The following is a 23,441-nucleotide window of genomic DNA, read 5'->3' as shown; positions in this document are numbered from 1 at the left end:
AACTGCAGGTAGATCACTGAGTGTTTAATAAGACATCCTGACAGGAAGAGCAGCTCATTAGAGTCTCTGAAAGCAGGACAGTGGAAACACAAAGAAGCATCATCTTCATCACAGACTGACTCTAGCTTCTCTTTTACTGTCCTCTGTGTCCTCTGAGCTTCTGGACAGAAACATTCAATCCTGATAATTTGAACGACCATCAGACGATTATTGTAGTGATGAAGAAATGTGTTGACAGATTGAGGAAGATGAGGGGTGTCTCTGAGGACCAGCAGCTGTCCTGCTGTGTTCTGTGTCAGGACGTCCTGAAAGATCCCGTCTCCACCAGCTGTGGACACCAGTTCTGCAGACAGTGCATCACCTCCTACTGGGACCAGTCGGCTCCATCAGGAGACTCCTCCTGTCCCCAGTGTGGAAAAAGATCCAGACCTGGACCGCAGACCAGTCAGACCAGCACTGTACAAAGTAAGACTGTCCATCTGTCTGCTGAGGACTCGGTTCTGAAAACTGGACCTGTTGTTTTATACCGTCTCATTTGTTACATCAGACATTTAAATGATTGTAAATCCAACAGAACTGAACCAGGTTCCTCTTCCTGTCTTTGGTTTGTGTGCAGCTTCTCTTTCTTAATCTGACAGATGTTCTTGTCTTTGTCCAGATGTTGGTCTGCAGCAGGTTTTAGATGAACATAAGATCAGTCTGAGGAGGAGATGTGAACATGTGACTGAAGGAAGTGATGAAAGAGGAAGTGGAACCCTCCTGAAGAGGATCTACACGGAGCTCTACATCACAGAGGGACGGAGTGAAGAGGTTGATACCCAACATGAGGTGAGGCAGCTGGAGACCAAGAAGAAGATCCCCCATGACACTCCAATCAAGTGCAACGACATCTTTAAAGCCTTCCCCGACCAGCAGAGACCCATCAGAGTGGTTCTGACCAACGGCGTCGCCGGTGTTGGAAAAACCTTTTCAGTGCAGAAGTTCACTCTGGACTGGGCCGAGGGCTCGGGGAACCAGGATGTCAGTGTGGTGATTCTGCTGTCGTTCAGGGAGCTGAACTTGATCCGAGATGAGCGGTACAGTCTTCTCAGGCTGCTCCGTGTTTTCCATCCAACGTTACAGAAGGTCTCAGCAGAGCAGCTCGCTGTCTGGAAGCTTCTGTTCATCTTTGACGGCCTGGATGAAAGCAGACTCTCTCTGGACTTCAGCAGCAGGAAGCTTGTGTCTGATGTCACTCATGAGTCCTCCGTCAACGTGCTGCTGACAAACCTCATCGAGGGGAATCTGCTTCCCTCGGCTCTCGTCTGGATAACTTCCCGACCCGCGGCGGCCAATCAGATCCCTCCAGAGTGTGTGGACAGGCTGACAGAAGTACGAGGCTTCACTGATGCCCAGAAGGAGGAGTACTTCAGGAGGAGGTTCAGTGATGAAGAGCGGTCCAGCAGCATCATCTCCCACATCAAGACCTCCAGGAGCCTCCACATCATGTGTGGAATCCCCGTCTTCTGCTGGATCAGCGCTACGGTTCTGGACCACATGTTGACCACAGAGCAGAGAGGAGAGCTGCCCAAGACCCTGACTGACATGTACTCACACTTCCTGCTGGTTCAGACCAAGAGGAAGAAGAAGAAGTACGATGGACACGAGACGAGTCCACAGGAGCTGACGGAGGCTGACAGGGAAGTTCTTCTGAAGCTGGGGAGGCTGGCGTTTGAACATCTGGAGAAAGGAAACATCATGTTCTACCAAGAAGACCTGCATCAGTGCGGTCTGGACGTCACAGAGGCCTCGGTGTACTCAGGAGCTTGTACAGAGATCTTCCAGAGAGAGTGTGTGATCTTCAAGAAAACAGTCTACTGCTTTGTTCATCTGAGCATTCAGGAGTTTCTGGCTGCAGTCTACATGTTCCACTGTCACTCCACCAGGAACAAAGAGGTGCTGCAGGGCTTCCTGGGAGGAAACTACAGAGACTCATATCTGGATGACTTCCTGAGGAGAGTCATGGAAAAATCTCTCCAAAGTCAGAATGGCCACCTGGACCTGTTTGTTCGCTTCCTTCATGGCCTCACTCTGGAGTCCAACCAGAGACTATTAGGAGGCCTGCTGGGTCAGAAAGAGAACGGTCTAGAGATCATCCAGAGAGCCATCAACAACCTGAAGGAGATGAACAGTGATGAGATCTCTCCAGACAGAAGCATCAACATTTTCCACTGTCTGATGGAGATGAATGACCTCTCAGTCCATCAGGAGATCCAAGAGTTCCTGAAGTCAGAGAACAGATCAGAGAAGGAACTCTCTGACATCCACTGCTCAGGTCTGGCCTCCATGCTGCAGATGTCAGAGGAGGTTCTGGATGAGTTGAACCTGAAGAAGTACACCACATCATCAGAGGGACGACGGAGACTGATCCCAGCTGTGAGGAACTGCAGGACGGCTCGGTGAGTCCACATGTGATCATTAACGTTATCAATCAGATCAGTAGTTTGGTTCTTCACAAACACACAGGATGTATTTCTTTAGTTTAAACAGCTGATGGTCAGTATTGTTGTTTAAAAAGCTGTGAGGATTCAAATGCAGATTGTTCTAGCTGGTTGTGATTAATGCTGATCAGATGATCAAACTGTTGATCTGCAGGTATTTATACATGATCTGTGAACCTTTCATTTGTCAGTAGATCATTAGTTGGGATGTTCCAGTCGGGCCGATCCATCCTTTTTGAACTGATGGGTATTGATGACACTGAGCTGTATTCAGCTCTGATCCTTTGTGTTACGTCAGCTGTCACATGGTGTCGTGAACAGAGAGCTCAGTTTGTGTCAGGATGGAGAGCTGAACTCTGACATGTGGAGACGTGAGGTCTGTAATGATATCAATGTGACACATGTATACATGTGATGCAGCATTTAGTGAGGTGGCAACAGAGCTGCGTTCAGGACGACTACAGCTACAATTTAAACTCTCAGTGAAATCCAGTCACTTTACTCAGGTCACTGATAAAGTGGAAGTGAGGTTTGTATGTCCAGCTTGAAGGTGTCTCTTTTGGAGCAGAGGCTTCTTTGTTGGACGGCAGCGTCTCAGTCCTCTGCAGTGTAAAACTCAGCTGACTGTAGACAGAGACTCTGGTGTTGAGCAGTTTCCACTTCATGGTACATCTGTGCCTCACTGCTTCTTGGCTTGTTCCTGACCATCCTGACCAGTTTCCTCTCTGCTGAGGGGGACAGTTGGGTCTTCTTCCAGACCTTGGTGATGTGGCTCTTCCTCCTAGTAACTTGTACTTCTGTCCAGTTGTTTGAACTGATGATCCTGCAGGTGTTTAGAAATGTTTCCCACACACATTCCTGAGTCGTGTAAATCTACCACCTTATTTCTCAGACCTTCACTGAGTCCTTGAACTGTTTCATTGTACTTTGTGTTGCTCAATCCAATGGGTGCTGTCAGACAAACTGTGTATGTGGCCCAGAGAAGCTCCCAGCTGTCAGTGGATCCTGATCCCCAGCAGGACGTTAAGAGGCCTCAGCCACTTCAGAGACAGTTTGGAGATGAATAATCTCAGGGAGTGTTTGTACAACCTGGTTTCCCTTCTTCACTTGTACTGGAAGAAAAAGAGATTCTTTTATTCTCGCATTTCAACTCCATTTTAACAATAAGAAAGAAATCTTCAGGGACAGCCGGTCTCTCCAGATACAAACCCATTTCCTAAAACGTTGGGACGCTGTTTAAAATGTAAATAAGAACAGAAGAACCGGTCGAGACAGATGTTCTCCACCTCTGAGTCTGGTTCTGTTAACAGATGTTCTTCTAGCTGTCACTCATGTTGAACTGTTGGGTTCCTCTCTGGGTTGTTCTGCGGTTCTGTTGGAAGAACTTTACCGTGTTAAAAAGCCGTGAGATGAATAAAGTTCTGATTTGGTTCTAAATAAATCAAACTGAATTGTTTAGAATGCTGATTGCTGCTTATATAAATAACACATTTTCTTTATTCTCTCAAAACAGATTAAGAGGATGTGAACTCTCAGAGACTCACTGTGAAGTCGTGGCCTCAGCTCTGAAGTCCAACCCCTCCCACCTGACACATCTTGACCTGAGTTACAATGACCTAAAGGATTCAGGAGTGAAGCTGCTGTCTGCTGGATTGGAGAGTCCGAACTGTCGACTGGAGACTCTGAGGTCAGTTCACTGACTGCTGCTGCTGTAGTTCTTCTCTGTTCATGTGTCACACTTTAGTTCATGTTGGAGATTTCTGAGCACAAATCCCAATAAACTTCAGAGCTTTCAGAAAAGTCCTGATGAGCTTCAGACCTTCAGACTGAAACAGAAACTAAATAATAAAGCATCTGCATGTTTGTCTGAGCACACAGGTTCACACGTGTTTGAATACAACACTCACATGTCCATATGGACATGAAAAGATGTGTCAGTGTCAGCAGTCCTCCCTCCTGTCCACTCTGTCTGGGAAGAAATCCTCTGATGACCTGACTCCAGTGGTACCAGATGGACGACATCATCCACAGCTGTGATGTGTGTGAACATGTAAAGTTGACAGTGATCCGTGTCCTCAGCAGTCTGAGTTCACAGATCCAGTCGCTCTGTTTCCTGTGTGAGCTGCAGTGGAGGGACAGGAAGTCAAAGAACCAACGTTGTTCTCAGTTGTCTGTCCCTCTGCTGTGTTTGTGATGGATTTCAGATCTATTGTAACATGCAGAGAAAATCAGTGAAGAGCTGCTGAAACTGAAGTTACATGGAATCTTTGACTGGAGTTTGGAAGTAACTGATGATGTTTGTAGAAGGCCGACATGTTGATGATCCACAGTCACAGATCACAGAGGACAGAGTTACTCTTTGAAGGACGAACTGATCTGTTAAATTTTTATCTCCATCTTTTATTCTTTATTCAGATTGAGGAGCTGCAGGTTGTCAGAGATCAGCTGTGATTCTCTGGTCTCAGCTCTGAAGTCCAACCCCTCCCATCTGAAACATCTGGACCTGAGTGACAACAAGCTGCAGGATTCAGGAGTGAAGCAGCTGTGTGGTTTTCTGGAGAGTCCACACTGTAGACTGAAGACTCTGGAGTAAGACACCATGTTTTAGTTGTGCTGAGATGAACATGATGTGAAAGTTGTGGTGACACTAAACTGCAGACATCAGCTGATATTCTACTGATCCACACTGAGGATCTTCAGGGGAAAGTCTGCTGTCTTCTTCACTGGTTTAGTCCGCTGACTGTGGCAGAGCAAAGTCCACATTTAAAACCTTCATAAAAGAAGAAAAATCCTTCACTGGATGATCGACTGTGAAACTCTGGATTTTCGCCTTAAAGTCTGACATTGAAATAAAAACCTAAATCTTTTCACAACATCAGACTGCAACAAATAAATGTTCAGTATGTGCTTGTTCACACTGGTCTGGAGTCATGTGATGATGTTGGACTGAAATATTCAAACAGATCACATCAGATCAGATGTTGTAGATGTAGTTTGGATCATCTGATGGACTTTTCTTCCACATTCAGTCAGACATGTTTGTTTTCTTTGTAAACTTGAGGATCTTCAGTGGAATCTGGGATCAGTTTGTTGGACAACATGAGTTTGTATAGATGGAGCCGCTGGTGGAGCTGCAGAGTTTAAGAGCTGAATTCACTCCGTCTTTATTGAAGCAGCAGCATGTTGTCATTCATATTAATGAGAGCTCTTCTTCACTGCTTCTGTTTCACTGCTTCAACCTGCAGCTGTTTGGAGTTTCCATTTTCTAAACTTGTACATTGTGAACCTTCTTCAGCTCTGAACACACCATGAAACACTGAATGATTCTAAACTCACATATTTTATTCTTTATTCAGATTGTGGTTCTGCTGTTTGTCAGAAATCAGCTGTGATTTTCTGGTCTCAGTTCTGAAGTTCAACCCCTCCCATCTGAAACATCTGGACCTGAGTATCAACAAGCTGCAGGATTCAGGAGTGAAGCAGCTGTGTGGTTTTCTGGAGAGTCCACACTGTAGACTGGAGACTCTGGAGTAAGTTCACTGTATGTTACTGTTGTAGATCTTCTCTGTTCAATCAGCAGCTGCAGCTCATTCATGAGCAAACAGAACCTCCATCCTTAAAGCTTTGAATGATTTTCTGTTCTCTGGTCCTGAACTCAGTGAGTCGTCCCAACAGACGAGTGTTTGTTGCAGAAAGTGTAGAAAATGTTCTCTGATGATTGTTAAATGAATGTTTGTAATGTGTGTTAAAGAGTATCAGCTGGAAACAGAAGATCCTCTGAACTCTGATCTGTTGAAACTCAATGATTTCTTTCAGTGTGACCTCACAGACAAAGTCTGATCACTGATATTGATCCTTCACAACACACTCAGATGAAAGCACATCGTCAGCTGTTTAAAGTATCAGTAGAGTAGTGATGGTGTAATGAGAGACCTGACGGAGGTGAGCAGCATCTTATTGATCTGTGTTGACATGAAGAGGTGGATGCATGTTGTGCTGACATTTGGATGATGTCAGTAGAAGGCTGACATGATGAAGATCCTCAATAACAGAAGGACAAAGTCATTCAAATTGATCACGCGTGATTTTATCTCCATCTTTTATTCTTTATTCAGATTGAAGAGCTGCAGTTTGTCAGACATCAGCTGTGATTCTCTGGTCTCAGCTCTGAAGTCCAACCCCTCCCATCTGAAACATCTGGACCTAAGAGACAACAACAAGCTGCAGGATTCAGGAGTGAGGCAGCTGTGTGGTTTTCTGGAGAGTCCACACTGTAGACTGGAGAGTCTGAGGTAAGACACCATGTTTTAGTTTTGCTGAGATGAACATGATGTGAAAGTTGTGGTGACACTAAACTACAGACATCAGCTGATATTCTACTGATCCACACTGAGGATCTTCAGGGGAAAGTCTGTTTTCTTCTTCACTGGTTTAGTCCACTGACTGTGGCAGAGCAACGTCCACATTTAAAACCTTCACAGAAGAAGAAAAATCCTTCACTGGATGATCGACTGTGAAACTCTGGATTTTCACCTTAAAGTCTGACATTGAAATAAAAACCTAAAACTTTTCCACAACATCAGACTGCAACAAATAAATGTTCAGTATGTGCTTGTTCACACTGGTCTGGAGTCATGTGATGATGTTTTTGATAATTACATTTTCTAAACTTGTACATTGTGAACCTTCTTCAGCTCTGAACACACCATGAAACACTGAATGATTCTGAACTCACAGCTTTTATTCTTTATTCAGATTGAGGAGCTGCAGTTTGTCTGAGATCAGCTGTGATTCTCTGGTCTCAGCTCTGAAGTCCAACCCCTCCTATCTGAAACATCTGGACCTGAGTGGAAACAAGCTGCAGGATTCAGCAGTGAAGCAGCTGTGTGGTTTTCTGGAGAGTCCACACTGTAAACTGGAGACTCTGGAGTAAGTTCACTGTCTGTTACTGTTGTAGATCTTCTCTGTTTAATCAGCAGCTCGTTCATGTCTCATGTTCATGACTGCAGACTGTGAGGTCAGTAGAGGGTTGCAGTCGCTCCGTGCTGCTTTCAGTGAAGTAACAAACCCAGCTGGTATCAAAGATCCAGTGTTTCCTGAAAACTTCTCAGTGCAGCTGTGAGAGGAGACGGAGAGACGACAAGTCAGCCAATCAGATCAGCCTGAGTTCATGTGTGCAGGAAGTAAAGCTGATTCCAGCTGACAGGAAGTAGAGAGACGGCGGTCCTCGTCCATCACATCTGATTTCAGACTGTTTGTTCTCTCATTTCAACCCTGAACAGCTCTGAGATCAGTCTGACTGCAGCCTGCACATCACAAAACCAGCATTACACTAGTAACCATGGTGGTTCAACAGACCTGCTGGAGTACAGTAATCATGACTCAGCAGTTTGTTTCCTCAAACTGTGTGCAGGTTTGTGAGCTTGGAGCTTAGCGTGTTCTCTCCAACACGTTAACATGAGAGCTGTAAGGAAGCAGGCTGCTGCACGGCTGCTCTGAACAGGACTGAAGTCCTGCTGCTCTTTATTCTGATGTACTGCATCACTGACTGACAGCTGATGGAGGGAGTCTCTGCAGACACTCGGTTCTCACCTCTGTTCTCTCTGCTTCTCTACAGATGGAGGTGATGATGTGTGAAGGAGAACAGGACGGTGTGTGTCCTGATGATCAGAGAGGTTGAAGCAGCAGCAGGTGTAGAGACTGACTGGGCCAGGATGATGATGATGATGATGATGATGATGATGATGATGATGATGATGATGGACCATGATGTCCGTTCTTAAATCTGTGTGGTGGTTTTTGTGTTTAGTAACATATTGTGATGAAATGACTGTGTGTTAGCAGGTCAGCTGTAAATAACCAGCGGTGGCATTTTCTCCCGGCGGCCACGAGAAACCAAGTTTCCTGATGTCACACTGCGGTTGACTTTTATTTTTTTTTTCACTTAAATCTCTATTTTTTTCAAAGCAGAACAACATAACAATAACTTTTCCAAAAACTCATAACATAGCTCAAACAGCCTGGGATATAAAATTCCATTTTTATGTTGTACAGTGCTGCTTTTTTTTTTTTTTTCCACTTTATTAATCCCCGAGGGGAAATTTCTTCACTACAGCAGGGGGGGGTCCCAGGGGGGAGCTGCTGCAGCAGGCTGCCACTAGCGCGGCGCCAGGTAACCTGACCTAAGGTGCATGTTTTTGGATGATGGGAGGAAGCCGGAGAACCCGGAGAGAACCCACGCAAGCACAGGGAGAACATGCAAACTCCGCACAGAAAGGCCCAGGACCGGATTCGAACCCCGAACCTTTTTGCTGTGAGGCGACAATGCTAACCACTGCACCACCGTGCCGCCCTTAAATGTTGAATTCTGTTCATTTTCTCCATTTTCTCTTCCGGTTGTGCTTTTTTTAATCTCATTATATGTCAGTTTTTCCATTGTGTAGATTTCTTCTACAATTGTTGTCCATTGATGTTTTGTTGGTGGTTCTACTTTCCCCCAGTTCCTTGTAATTGATGTTTTGCATGCTACGAAGAGTATTTTCACCAAATATCTGTCATTTCCAGAAATGTTTTCTTCAGTGAAATTACAGAGATAAAGTGTCTTACAGTTCAATGGCATCTTATATCCTAATATTTGTTGTAGCACTTAACATACCATTTCCCAAAACAGTTATTTTCTGACATTGCCAAAATACACACGTGAGTGATCTCCATCTACTGATCCATTCTCTCTCCAACACCTTTGGTGTCTTTTTAGTTGGTTACTCTTCACCTTTGGTGAAATGAAAAAAACGCACCAAGTTTTTCCAGGAGAACTCCCTCCAAGTCCGTGAGCTGCTGGATGTCGGATGGATTTTTCAAATTTTTTGCCAATCATCTTCTGCAATTAGCTGTCCAGCTCTCCGTCTCTTTCTAGAACACACTAAGCTGTCATTCCTTTAGTTGACCGGTGTTTGAATCCTTGATCGTGTTGGGCTGGTTTGAATTTGCTATCATGTTACCTATTTTAATATTTTGGTTTCTTCCACAGCCTTGTCATTTTGTATTAATTTAAACCATAATTCTAATCTGTGAAGTGTTATTGAATCTAATTTTTTTTTTTTTTTTTTTTTTTTTTTTGTACAGCTCTTTGTCTCCAATTATATTTTGAATTGGTTGGTGTATTATTTATTTTTCGATGTCCTTCCACTTCTCTTCAAAATCTGGCTTGCACCAACAGTATCGAGGTCTCAGTTGTGCATCAGTAAAACTCCTTTACCTTTGGTGGAGCCGTTCCACCTTTATCTTTGGGTAGCTGGAGGGTTTCCTTTCTAACTCTGGGTCTTTTTCCTCCTGTGGAGATCTTTCATATCTCCTGTTCACATACATGTTATGATTTATAACATTACATATTACTAACATATCTTATTAAAACATCTAACATAGGATAAGATACTATTATAGCAGCTTATATATTTTTACCCTGTTGTGACACTATGGAAACAACATGGCGGAGTTGAACTCTATATACTCCCTGCTAGTCACAAACATGTTTTTGTTAAACAACACTAAATGTTATTTACGATACAAGTGAAACCAGCTGGATGTATGTGCTCAGCACTTATCCATATATGAACCTATGTATGGATTCTGTGAAAAAACATCAGCCCACTTCTGTGCAAAGTGAGAGTATAAAAACTGTATTTGTGTTTGTATACGGGGTAGAACTTCATTGCTTAGCAGAGTGATGAACTTCTCCCCATGCTCATGTGTAAATAAAGAATTCTTTATGTATTGATCATTCACTTGTTGCTTCCCTTAATAATAATGCTACCTGTAATAAATGTAGTGTAGTTAGGGCTCTGGAGGCCAGGGTCACCGAATTAGAATCGCGGCTGTGCACCATGCTAAATAACCAGCTAGCCGTAGGAGCTTCTCAGGGAGCTGCCCAGGGTTACAGGCTTCGTTAGCCGGTCCCCCGCAGCACCCGAACAGCCGGGCGGCTGGGTGACAGTACGAAGGAGGTATAGTCCCAAGCAGAAGCCCACGGTTCACCACCGACCCCTTCACGTCTCCAACCGATTTTCCCCACTCGGCGAAACACCCGCTGAGAAACCAACCCTGGTTATTGGAGAGACTTTTTTGCGGAACGTGAAGTTAGCGAAACCAGCGGCCATAGTCAGATGTCTTCCCGGGGCCATAGTAAGATGTCTTCCCGGGGCCAGAGTCAGATGTCTTCCTGGGGCCAGAGTCAGATGTCTTCCTGGGACCAGAGTCAGATGTCTTCCCAGGACCAGTCAGATGTCTTCCCGGGGCCAGAGTCAGATGTCTTCCCGGGGCCAGAGTCAGATGTCTTCCAGGGGCCATATTCAGATGTCTTCCCGGGGCCATAGTTAGATGTCTTCCCGGGGCCAGAGTCAGATGTCTTCCCAGGACCAGAGTCAGATGTCTTCCAGGGGCCAGAGTCAGATGTCTTCCCGGGACCAGAGTCAGATGTCTTCCCGGGGCCAGAGTCAGATGTCTTCCTGGAGCCAGAGTCAGATGTCTTCCAGGGGCCAGAGTCAGATGTCTTCCCGGAGCCAGAGTCAGATGTCTTCCCGGAGCCAGAGTCAGATGTCTTCCCGGGGCCAGAGCGGGCGACATTGAATCAAACCTGAAACTGCTGACTAAGGCTAATCGTAAATACAGTCAGATTGTTATTAACGTCGGCAGTAACGACACCCGGTTACACCAATCGGAGGTCACTAAAGTTAATGTTGAATCGGTGTGCAACTTTGCAAAAACAATGTCGGACTCCGTAGTTTTCTCTGGACCCCTTCCTAACCGAACCAGTGATGATATGTTTAGCCGTACGTCTTCACTTCACCGCTGGTTGTCGAGGTGGTGTCCCGCTAACAATGTGGGCTTCATTGACAATTGGAATACTTTCTGGGGAAAACCTGGTCTGATCCGGAGAGACGGCATCCATCCGACTTTGGATGGTGCAGCTCTTCTTTCTAGAAATATGGCCATGTCTCTTAACAGTCGTAAAACCTGACATCCAGGGTTGAGGCCAGGACGCAGAGCTGCAGTCTTACAGCTCCTCGGCAGCTTCTTTAGAGCTGTCACTCACCCAAAACCTTCAACATCCTATAGAGGTTGTGTCTGTACCCAGACCACCTATATTTAAAAAAAACTCAAGAAAAGATGTATCAATAAAAAGGTAATAAAAATGGATCCTACCAAATTAATGGATCAAAAAAATCTGACAATTAAAAGTGGACTATTACATATCAGATCTCTCTGGTCTAAATCTCTGTTGGTAAATAACTTGATAACTGACCATCAGATTGATATACTCTGTCTCACAGAGACCTGGCTGCAACAGGAAGAATATGTTAGTATTAATGAAGCAACTCCTCCCAGTCATATTAATTATCATATTCCTAGAGATTCAGGCCGAGGAGGAGGTGTGGCAGCAATCTTCCACTCAAGTTTATCAATTAATCCAAAGCCTAAACTTAGTTACAAATCATTTGAGAGTCTGACTCTTAGTCTCTCACACCCAAACTGGAAAGCAGAGAAACGGATTATATTTGTTGTTGTTTATCTCCCACCTGGTCCTTATTCAGAGTTTCTAACTGAATTCTCTGACTTTTTATCAGATTTAGTGTTGAGTTCAGATAAAGTTATGATAGTGGGAGACTTTAATATTCATGTTGACGTGGACAACGACAGCCTCAGCTCTACTTTTAGCTCATTATTAGATTCTATAGGCTTTTCTCAGAATGTAAATCAACCCACTCACCGTGGTAACCACACCCTCGATCTGGTTCTGTCATGTGGCATGGAAACTGAAAATGTAATTGTATTTCCTCAAAACCCTGTTTTGTCGGACCACTTCTTATTAACATTTGAAGTTACAATAATGGACTACACAGCATGTGGGAATAAATCCCATTACAGTAGATGTCTGTCAGATGATGCCGTGGCCAAGTTTAAGGAAGCAGTTACATGCTTATCCTCTTCGATGCCGTGTGTTAAAGCAGTGGAAGGCATCTACGTTGATCTTAGTCCCACACAAGTGGATCATCTGGTAGAAAACACTATCTCTGCGCACAACTCTCGATAATGTTGCCCCTCTGATGAAGAGAGTAATGAATCAGAGGAAGTTGTCTCCATGGTACAACTCAGAATTACGCTCTGCTAGACAGGCGACTAGAAAGCTGGAAAGGAAATGGAGTTCCACTAATTTAGAAGAATTTCACCTGGCCTGGAAGGATAGTCTAATATTATATAAGAAAGCTCTTCGTAAGGCCAGGACTTTATATTATTCATCATTAATAGAGGACAACAAGAACAACCCCAGGTTTCTTTTCAGCACTGTAGCCAGGCTGACAAATAGTCAGTTCTATTGAGCCCTCTATTCCTTCAGCTCTCAGCAGTAATGACTTCATTAACTTCTTTACTAATAAAATTCTTACTATTAGGGAGAGAATCGGGAAGACCCTTCCTGCCACCGTCACTGATGTGATGTTAAAGCACAGCAGCCTGGGAAGCAACTGTAGGACCAGATGTAAACTTGGAAAATGTCTCTCCTGTTGAGCTCTCTGAGTTAACTAGAATTATTTATTCATCTGGATCCTCCAGCTGTCTGTTAGATCCCATCCCAACTAAACTTTTTAAGGAAGTCTTCCCTTTAATTAATACTTCCATATTAGATCAGATCAACCTATCTATTGTAACCAGCTATGTACTGCATGTTAGGATTCCTGTCTGTTCCCAGTGTGTTTTCCCCTGTTTAACCCCCGAATACCTTTCCCCCTGTGTCCTGTCATTCCCCTGTCTGTTTTTTCTCCCTCAGCAGTACCCTCCTCCAAGCACCGCCCACTACCGCACCTCTCCGACAGCACAGCTGAGCGGCATTCCAAGTGATTACGCCGGCCGCTACTTATTCCCTAGTCTCCTGCCCATCCGGTGTCAGTTCGTCCGTTGCCCACCCGTCAACCCGTCCAGTAAGTCCGTTCCGTCTCCCGTTGTTGAGGTTACGATTCTGACCTGTTTCCTGTTTCCTGCCGTTCAGTGTCGGGCCGCGGGCATCCACCTGAACAAAGAAGATTCCAGATCGTTCCTCGGAGATCATCTGCTGCAATCTTGGCAATCCTGTGTCGAGCTACGAGTGTCACACAGTCGACCCTGCCGGTTCCGTTCAGAGTCGAGCCACGGGCATCACCTGCACGAAGAGATCCTCCAGTGCGTTCCTCGGAGATCCGCTGTCGAGGGTTTGGGCGAGCCTGTGTCGAGTCGCGGACGTCACACAGTCGATCCAGCCAATCAGCTCGCTGTGGAGAGATCTGGGGATTCCCCCCAGCGGAGCATCGCCGTTCATCTACGTCACCCGGTCACGTGTCAAGGGGAACCCCGGGATTCCCTCGGGTGGCGCAGCGCAGATTGACACAGACTCTTGGCGTGCATTTCCTGTTTGCTCTCGCTGCCCGGGAAATAAAGACCTGATTCTTAAGAGATTTTGCCGTGTGTCTGCATTTGAGTTCGTTTATCCCCTCACCACATAACACTGCAGGCTTTTAAAGTGGCTGTAATTAAACCTTTACTTAAAAAGCCGACTCTTGATCAACTGTTTTAGGAAACTAAAGACCAATTTCCAACCTGACATTTATTTCTAAAATCCTTGAAAAAGTTGTTGCAAATCAACTTTTTGATAATTTACAAAGGAATGATCTGTTTGAAGATTTTCAGTCAGGCTTTAGAGTTCATCATAGGACAGAAACAGCTCTGGTGAAAGTTACTAACGACCTTTTATTAGCCTCAGATAATGGACTTATCTCTGTACTTGTTCATCGAGACATCAGTGCTGCTTTTGATACGATTGATCATACGATCTTATTACAGAGATTAGAAGACTTTACGAGGAGTAAAGGAACTGCATTAGATTGGTTCAAATCCTACTTATCAGATAGATTCCAGTTTGTCCATGTCAACAATGAATCTTCCAGACAAACAAGAGTTAGTTATGGAGTTCCACAAGGCTCAGTGTTACCAATACTTTTTACTTTGTACATGCTTCCATTAGGAGATGTCATCAGGAAGCACTGCATAAACTTCCATTGTTATGCAGATGACACTCAGCTATATCTTTCTATAAAACCAGATGAAACTAATCAGTTAGTAAAACTTGAAGCCTGTCTAAAAGACATAAAGGCCTGGATGACCAAAAACGTCCTACTTCTAAATTCAGACAAAACGGAAGTTATTGTACTTGGTCCTAAACACCTCAGAAACTCTTTCTGTAATCACTTAGTTACTCTAGATGACGTTGTCTTGGCCTCCAGCAAAACTGAGGAACCTTGGAGTCATATTTGATGAGGATTTGTCCTTTAGCCACCATATAAAGCAAATCTCCAGAACTGCCTTCTTTCATCTACATAATATTAATAAAATTAGGAAAATCCTTCCTCAGTGTGACGCAGAAAAACTCATTCATGCGTTTGTTACTTCTGGGCTAGATTATTGTAATTCCTTGTTGTTAGGATGTCCAAATTACTCATTAAAAACCCTGCAGCTGATCCAAAATGCTGCAGCAAAAGTACTGACGGGATTTAGCAAGAGAGATCATATTTCTCCAGTTTTAGCTTCTCTTCACTGGCTTCCTGTGAAATCAAGAATATAATTTAAAATTCTCTTGATGACTTACAAAGCCCTACATGACCAGGCTCCATCATATCTTAGAGATCTTATAGAACCATATAATCCTAGCAGAGCACTTCGCTCTCAGTACGCTGGTCTGCTTGTGGTTCCTAGAGTTTAAAGAAGTAGAATGGGAGGCAGAGCCTTCAGTTTTCAGGCTCCTCTCCTGTGGAACCAGATCCCAGTTTGTGTTTGAGGGGCAGAAACCCTCTCCAGCTTTAAGATTAGACTCAAAACGTTCCTTTTTGATAAAGCTTATAGTTAGGGCTGGCTCAGGTAGACCTGAACCAACCCTTAGTTATGCTGTTATAGGCTGACGCTGCTGGGGGGACCTTGCTGAGCTTCTTTTCTTTTCTTCTCCTCTTTAACTGACTCATACCTCACCATCCTTTTCTCTCCCATAGCTTTTTCTTATTGTCTGTTGTCTCCATTCAGTTCCCTCGCTCGCGTAGTTTCTCTTCTTTCTTTTGAAGGTGTACCGTCATGGAGCTGCATGTCTCTGCCCTGCGCTTATCATCTCCACCAACAGTTCCTCTCTTCTATCTCTATGCTGTCCTTTTCTCTCTATGCTCTCCTCTCACCTCAACCGGTCGAGGCAGATGGCCACCCACCTCTGAGCCTGGTTCTGTCTGAGGTTTCTTCCTGTTAAGAGGGAGTTTTTTCTTCCCTCTGTTGGAGGTTTTTCTCCCTTAAAGATGAGTTTTTTCCCTCCGAGCTTATGTGGGAATTGTTGAATTGTTGGGTTTCTCTGTATAATATTGTAAAGTCTTGCTGTAAGGACTTTAATGTGTTAAGTGCCATGAAATAACCTATGTTGTAATTTGGCGTATATAAATAAAGTTGAATTGAAATGAATTGAATTGTTCATCTCATTTCATTTCATTGCACCGGATATTTTTTTTCCCATTCATCCCAAACTGTATTCATTTATTTATTTTTTGTATATATAGTTTGTTTGTGTATATTTATTCTAAAATAAGAATTTGTTATCCATCTTATTTCTTATATTTATATTTGTTCATATTGTGTGCACTTTGTGGTTTTCTTTGCTGCTGTGACGACCGAATTTCCCCACTGTGGGATTAATAAAATAAAATAAAATATAATTCAATATAATATAATATAATATAATATAATATAATATAATATAATATAATATAATATAATATAATATAATATAATATATAGTTATAGAAATGCCACAGAGTATGGGAATAGCACTGTGAAATATTTGTACATATTCATATAATATATATATATATTCTTTTACATTTTAAATCACTGATTGCTTTTCTTAAGAAACCGGAGCACCCGGAGAAAACAAAGGAAAGATTAACATGATGTGACTCACAGCCACAGAAATAAAACCTGCTGACGTACACAGAAATGCCCGAGCTAACCAGCAGGTCCAAACCCGGGACTGTTCTTGCTGTGAGGTAACAGTGCTAACCACTGCACCATTGTATCGGTAGTTTTACATTGTTATATTTTTTATATGTAGCCTCTACATTTCTTTACATTTTTAATCACTGTTAACCACTGCACCAGTGGGTTGTGTTGTGATTACTTCATAAATAATTACTAAATTCTAATTCTCTACTGTTGAAGCGCAACATGTGAACATTCGTAGAAAGAAATTCCTCTTCCTGCGCTTCTTCTTAGTCGGAGATCTCTCTAAGGAGGCAGAGGGCATCTGGACCTTCTCCAACTCCCTCTTAAGAACCAAATGGATGCAAATGAAGAATTTTGACCCACGCCCACCTGCGATCAGATTAGATTAGATTAAATTTTAGACTTTATTAATCCCAGTGGGGGAAATTTAGTCGTCACAGCAGCATAGAAAACAAAAAAGGCGCACACAATGTCAAAAAAATGTACAAATACGTATAAGATATAAGAAATAAGATGGATAAAAATAGTTTAAAAAAAATAAGAGCAATGAATAAATACACACACAGACTGTATACACAAAAACAAATAAAATCTAAATAAATAAAGCTTGGGATGAATGGTGGTGCTTGATGCTATGGTTCAGTGCTATGAAATGAAATGAACAGGATGAGCCACGCCCACTGTGACATCACAATTAGAATGCCTTTCATAGGAGACCACGCCCACATGTGACATCAGAGTTACAGAACGCCTTTGATGATAGACCACGCCCCCAATGGTTCCCATGGTAACAGAGAGTAGGGTTTAGAATGGAGCAGCATCTTTTCTCATATCACCACACTGCTGTTGGTTTTATGGAACAGAGATCACTGTTGGAAAAACTGTGTTTGTCACAATATTGCAGCTGCAAACACAATGGAAAGGCCTGTATAATTTAAATAAAAAGAATAAAACCCGTATTATATAAGCAATAGAGAAATGCAGTCTGCATTTTAATCGTCAGGACGTCTGACGTTACGGTGAGCATATTGCTTCACTTCCTGTTTACAAAAGTTGTAGCTGGTATTACTTTTATTACTATTTCAGCTTCTTTTCCTGAATTAAACCTCCCTAAATCTCTCTGCACTTCTTTTAGCTTCAAGTTAAAACTCACGCTCGCTCTACTTGAGCAGTTCTACTGCTAAATCTTTTACCAACGTTCACTTAAAGATGCTGCAAAGCAAATTCCAAGATTTGCTTCTCAGTACATTATATAAGTGTGAAATGAGTTGCTGAAAGCATGTGTAAAGTTTGAAAACTTTGTTACACTGAAATGTGGAGTTAGACCGTTAAAGAGTTTCTCATCCGTCTTCAGCTCAGGTTTTTTTAGGCGGGGCTAAAAGTTAGCTTCAGTACGTCACCGAGCTACCGCACGGATGGTTTATATAACTCTCTGCATGGCTCCTCCTCTCACACGGTGAAACGCTATAAAAGCCTGGAGCTCATTTGCATAAGAGGTCATCCCACTGGACTTCAGTTGCTCCTCCTGCCATAGTCAGATTGTTATTGTACATCAGCTAGCTGCTACAGGATGTCTCCCTCCACCTGCAAGTGAATCTTTCCTGGAAGCAAGAACCTCCAAAGCAGCGCTGCATCGCTATTTACATTTCCTACTGATGAAGAGAGGAATCGATTTCATGAAGAGCCACGCTCAAGGAGACTTAAGGATTAACACCAACAGCCGCCTCTGCAGGGACCATTTCACGACGGATTGTTTCACCAACTTGGACCGGAGACGGACGGAGTTCACGGACGCACCGCTTCTCCTGCAGCGAGCAGCCGAACCGAGCTTCACCCTCCCGGCCGTTCATCCTCCGGTCGCACCGGCACCGTCCACCACCGCCAGCAGTTCACCACTCAGTGTAAGTTCTGTGTGCTTGTTATAATTATACTAGATAACTTTTCCACAGTAACTCTGCTATCTTTAGCCCGCGGTGCAAACCCCTACTGTGATTTTACTCGTTGTAGAATAACTTTATTTTCATGAAATGGGAGCTAATGTGCTAATTAGCTTCTATTGAGCTCGTAGCAGAGTTCAGAGGAAAGTGCTCCGATAACCGCAGATTTTTTTATTCGACTCAATATAGCTCCGATAAGGAACTATAATATATGTAACTCTGTATTTTACATGTCGGGGTGATGGTAAACATGGATCCAGGGGAGATCTAGTCCTCCTGATTAATGAGGGTTGTTGTTTTTGTACTCCGGTGTAACGTTACAATCACCGACCCTCTCGGTTACATGTACTGGTACCGGTCCGGATAAACGAGCCCGACTACATGTGCAGGAGGCTGCAGAGAGGAGGAAGAGGAGGTGGAGGAGGAGGAGGAGGTGGAGGGACATCAGTGAAAGAGAAAAACTGTCGGCTCGACCTGAGCAGGTTCAAAGTTTGAATTGATGTGATGTAATGAATTGATGTGATATAATGCAGCGTTGTTCATGTTGCAGTCGTTACAGAACTAAATCAACTCCTCCGCTCTTATTATCTCCACTATTGTAATTCAGGTCGTTTGAAGTAGTTGGAGACTCACTGTCTGCTGTCTCTGGTGTCCAGTTTTACTCCTGTGTTACAGCTCAGGGGGACAAGCTTCATTTAAATGCATCTGTATGTTTCACTCATTGGACAAATGAATTCTGATTCTATTCTGTTTTCATAAAGCAGGCTGCTCCATCCACCAGAGAGACAGAGGACCAGTGGGACATCATGAATAAAGTCACCCGAGAGGTTGAATGTCAGACGGACCGCTTAGTGGGGAAAAGAACTGCAGCCACAGGACTGTCATACAGAACACTGAAAACCTTCCAGCGAGTGGGTGGAGCTTCAGCTCCTTCAGGACACGCCCCCCCCAGTCTTAGACTGATGATTTTCTCACGATTTCAAACCCTAATTTAACAAACTTGTCTGTGTTTTTTTTCATTCAAATTTGGATGGGTAGTTAACAACCCATACTTCTGTGGGGTGATGAACTTAAAACTCATTTTCATTTCTACTTTACAGCATCTTTAATGATGATTATTATTACTATGATGTTAACATCAACAATCATTTAACCCTTCAATGTCCTCATCAAGAAAAAAGTAACAGTAGAATTAGTCAAATACAATGCTAACTTATGGCAGTAATAAAGAGCATAAATGTTAGATACACTTCACACTTCCGATTTTTGGTGATATGCTACCTTGTTTTTCATTCAAACAAAGGGAACACTGCAAAACAGAAAAACATTTCATTTCTAAAATTTCAGTTTCAAAACACCTCATCTGTGCATTAGATCCACTTTATTTCTCATGGTATGCTGCAAAGCTGCATTGGACACAGGTTGCATCTCCCACGCTTGTCACAGTGAAGGGGCCAATGTCCACAGTTGTCATAACGCACATCTGGTTGTGGTTGTGAGGGTCTTGGGGTGGAGCGTTTCTTCTGAGGTGGTGGAGAGCAGGACAATGGTCGGCCAACTTTGGGTGCTGGCTTGATGACTCTCATCAAATTGTGGACAACTGCCAGGCGGAATCTTTTGAGAGGCATTCGTTTCTCAATCAGTAGGCCACAATCGCTCTTGTAGACCAGCCAGGAATTTGAGATGCACAGGTCAAGGATGTATCCAAACAGGGGAAGCCTTGACTTGGCGGGGGTCTTGTACAGATGTACCACCATGTTAGAAAGATGAACGCCTCCCATATGCTGATTGTAGGCAGGAATGAGTGATGGGCACGGGACATTAATCTTTGCATGGGCCTCTTTGCTCCACCGTTTCACAGTTGAAAGAGCCATGATCCCACAGGCATTGCTCAGAAGGTTGACACATTTGTTGTCATACCATTTCACCTTGATCACCCCTTTAGCAGACCTGTAATCAAAAGCTCCACGTCCTTTCTTCATCAGCTGTTTGTCTATCATCAAGGTAGCTCCATCAATGCGGTTTGGTCGGACAGTGCCAATGCATTTGACACCCAAGTTTGCGTTCAGCTTCTGGATCAAGTTGAAACTGGTGAAGTAGTTGTCACAGAAGACAACAGAAGGACGTGGCTGTGTTATGGTTTTGCATAATGTTGTCACCACTTTGGCTCCTAGAAGTAGCCCCTGCTCCTCCTCACATAGGGCAACATTGAAGAATGTGGATGCCCCTTGATGGAGCAGTAGGTCATGGATGATGCATGAACTGGCCTGGCAGAATAATTTAAATCCCCATTTTTCTGGCTTGTTGGCAATATATTGGCGGAGAGTGCCAGCCCTTGTGCCTTTATATGCCACCATGACCTCATCCATACTGTGCTTGTCAGTGGATGGGATCAGGAGACACTGCTCACGAAGCATATCAAAGAGGGAGCGGATTTTGTTAAATCTGTCTGGACTGTCGTTGCACTGCTGATTATCATTCAAATGAATGAACCGGCGTACCACCTGGAATCTCTTCTTCGGCATGATACCAGCTATCAGATCAAAACGTGACGCGTGGTGCCAGTAGTCCTCCAGGGCTGGGAAGTTGAACACACCCATGAAGAGTAGTCTTGCCAGGAAATCTTCAATGTCTTCAGGGCTAGTCTTGATTGGATCCCCCAACTCATGGGCAGAGTACAGATTGGTATGATGCGCAATATGTTCAATCATCTGGTCAGTGAAGAGCATTTTGAAGTACTGGAAGGGTGTCTTTACAGCCTCAGGGGGCTCAAATCTTGATTCAGGAACCTGGAATTCCTCAATGTCTTCATGCTTCCAGATTCTCCTTGTGCCTTTGTTTGGGCCTGAGGGTGAACTTGGGTCAGGTGGGTCCTCTGGCTCCTCCAAGGAAACAGTTTTTAGGGCATTCTTCCCTTTTCTGCTCTTCTTACAAGGAGGCAGTGTAGAAGATGTGCTTGTTGAGGCAACCTCCGCCTCATCCATGGATTCAAAAGAAGTGTCCCCAGTCTCTTCTGCTTGTGCGGGCTGATAATCATGATCCTCTATTTGGTCATCGTCATCACTCAGATCAGCATCAGAGTCTTGAGGATTTTCTTGTATAAGTGCCAAAAAAATTGCGTGGCCTTGCACCGTTTAAAGATTGAGCATCCATCTATTGTTTGTAAATCAGAAAGGAAAAAAAGTTACAATTACAAACCATGTACTGTTATAATGCTAGTAATGTTATTATACCAAAATATGTCAATTGGTTACCATTCAATTATTAGTTTTATTATTTCTACACACTTATTCTGGATATTTACGATACATACTTTTTACAAAAACATTTTTATGCAATATTTTACGAAAACAATATAATGTTAAAATATTTTATCAAGTACTTAATAGAATACCATTAAATAGATATTAACAGCAGTGAATATTCATATGTATTGTTTTATTAATACAATGTTTTTACATACATTATCGTGGAATCACTACGTTTACCATAAAATTATAATTCAACCATTCGGTAACAAAAACATTTTTCGACAGGATAATCAGATGTGTTTTATTTCAAAGCAAATACTGACTTTTATTTACATTAGGTTAACTTCACTACCTTTATTATGAAGTGACAATTAAACCGTTGGGTAAAGCACGTTTTTAGGAAATTATTTTACCCTTATTAATTTTTTTTTTTTTTTTGGTATCAAGTTCAAGTTCTGTTCAGTAAGACCTCAAGTGCTGTAATATGTCGAATAAATTTACTTACCTTTGAAATTTTCACCAAATAGTGTCCACATGTCTGGAGGAAAGTTTTCTTGCTAACTTCCTGTTAAGAGCTGAGAAGGCATACTTCTTAAAGACACAGTGACATGTAGTGGATTTTTTTTTAAATAAGATACCTCAACCAAGTTGTACAGATAGCTCAATCAGGTTAAGTTAAGGTCAATATATTTTTCAATAATATATAGTGACTCAAAATGTGCTCTACCAAAATGTAGAGTAGGCAGTTAGGCTGACAAAGGGCGGAGTCAGCCAGCCAGCACGTTTTAGTGCAGAGCTGCACGCCCGGTGGGTCCTGAATGCAGCTGAGGTACCGCCTTGTTAGCCCGGCCGCCATCCGGGACAGACCCTCTGAGCCCTCAGAGCAGGTGAGGACGCTCATGAGGACCGGCCCATGCTCGTTGAGGCCGTGTCGGAAGCGGAGAGCTTCTTCGTCACCTGAGCAGAGAGAGCGAGATAATGGTGTTAACGACCCCGCAAGAGGTAAATTACAGGTATTCTCATCTGGTTGGTAAGTGTTTACGAAGCCTTTCGGATGAGGTGGGACACCTTTTCAGGAGACTCAAGCCAGTGCATTTACAGTGTAACTGCGACCACGGAAGGCAAGGATTCGTTCCGTGAGGTAACAGACTATGGCAATGGACCTCTTCAAGACATCCATCTTCAAAGTTCTGCTGAAATAACCTGTGTTGTGATTTGGCGATATATAAATAAAATTGAATTGACTTAAATCCGTCCAGTGTTTATTTTTTTTTTTATCCAGCATCTTTGCATTTCTTGGTAAGACCTGTCCATGACGCTGTGCGTGCTCAAGAATGCTTTCAGCTCCCACCAGCTATCCACTTTGAAGTCCAGCTGCCACCTAGATTTCAACTGGATTCAGAGTCCACAGTACTGAACAAATTGGGGAAAGGTTTCTTACATTGTTTGCACCAAGTCTTGCGATGGGTTTTGTTGTATCCCAAATTGTTTTCCCCGAGTCCGTTGATAGAGGCAGTCTTTAGGCAGTTTCCGGTCTTAGCTTATTTTTATTAAGCATAGCATACAAGACATCTTGGAGAGCCCAACATCAACCTGAGGTCTCTTTGTTGGAGTCTGACCTCCCACTTTCCGGCACATACACTTATACTATAGGAAGAGGCGTTACATACGGTGAGGCGGGAACATTTGCATATGTTTGTCTCAGTGCTTTTCCACTG

The 23,441-nt window shown here is 43.4% G+C and overlaps 2 protein-coding genes across 4 annotated transcripts in view; one reads left to right on the top strand and one right to left on the bottom strand.

Annotated features, from left to right (window-relative positions):
* The window catches only part of LOC138210054 (NACHT, LRR and PYD domains-containing protein 12-like), a 90,993-nt gene that overhangs the window by 29,857 nt on the left and 37,695 nt on the right, over positions 1-23,441 (top strand). For 2 of the 3 annotated variants that reach the window (XM_069168971.1, XM_069168973.1), the window contains 8 exons: positions 239-465; positions 659-2,438; positions 3,994-4,167; positions 4,896-5,069; positions 5,837-6,010; positions 6,596-6,772; positions 7,236-7,409; positions 8,098-10,258. In XM_069168971.1, the coding sequence (XP_069025072.1) occupies positions 239-465; positions 659-2,438; positions 3,994-4,167; positions 4,896-5,069; positions 5,837-6,010; positions 6,596-6,772; positions 7,236-7,409; positions 8,098-8,107 (2,890 nt within the window). In that variant the 3' untranslated portion in view covers positions 8,108-10,258. Of the gene's footprint in view, positions 1-238; positions 466-658; positions 2,439-3,993; positions 4,168-4,895; positions 5,070-5,836; positions 6,011-6,595; positions 6,773-7,235; positions 7,410-8,097; positions 10,259-23,441 lie in introns of those variants that run through there. The other variant, XM_069168970.1, reaches the window with a different exon arrangement.
* LOC138210016 (piggyBac transposable element-derived protein 3-like) lies at positions 19,861-21,456 on the bottom strand. The gene has a single exon (XM_069168910.1). The coding sequence runs from the start codon at positions 21,454-21,456 to the stop codon at positions 19,861-19,863; it is 1,596 nt and encodes a 531-aa protein (XP_069025011.1).

The sequence above is a fragment of the Embiotoca jacksoni genome, unplaced genomic scaffold, assembly GCF_022577435.1.
Source record: "Embiotoca jacksoni isolate LCO1_2020_lvr unplaced genomic scaffold, fEmbJac1.0.p SCAF_42, whole genome shotgun sequence".
NCBI classification, from domain to species: domain Eukaryota; kingdom Metazoa; phylum Chordata; class Actinopteri; family Embiotocidae; genus Embiotoca; species Embiotoca jacksoni.
This window is presented reverse-complemented; position numbering and strand designations above follow the sequence as displayed.

Bases quoted from the DNA above. Each gene is read 5' to 3' on its own strand.
- LOC138210016 (XM_069168910.1), bottom strand. From the start codon at position 21,456: ATGGATGAGGCGGAGGTTGCCTCAACAAGCACATCTTCTACACTGCCT.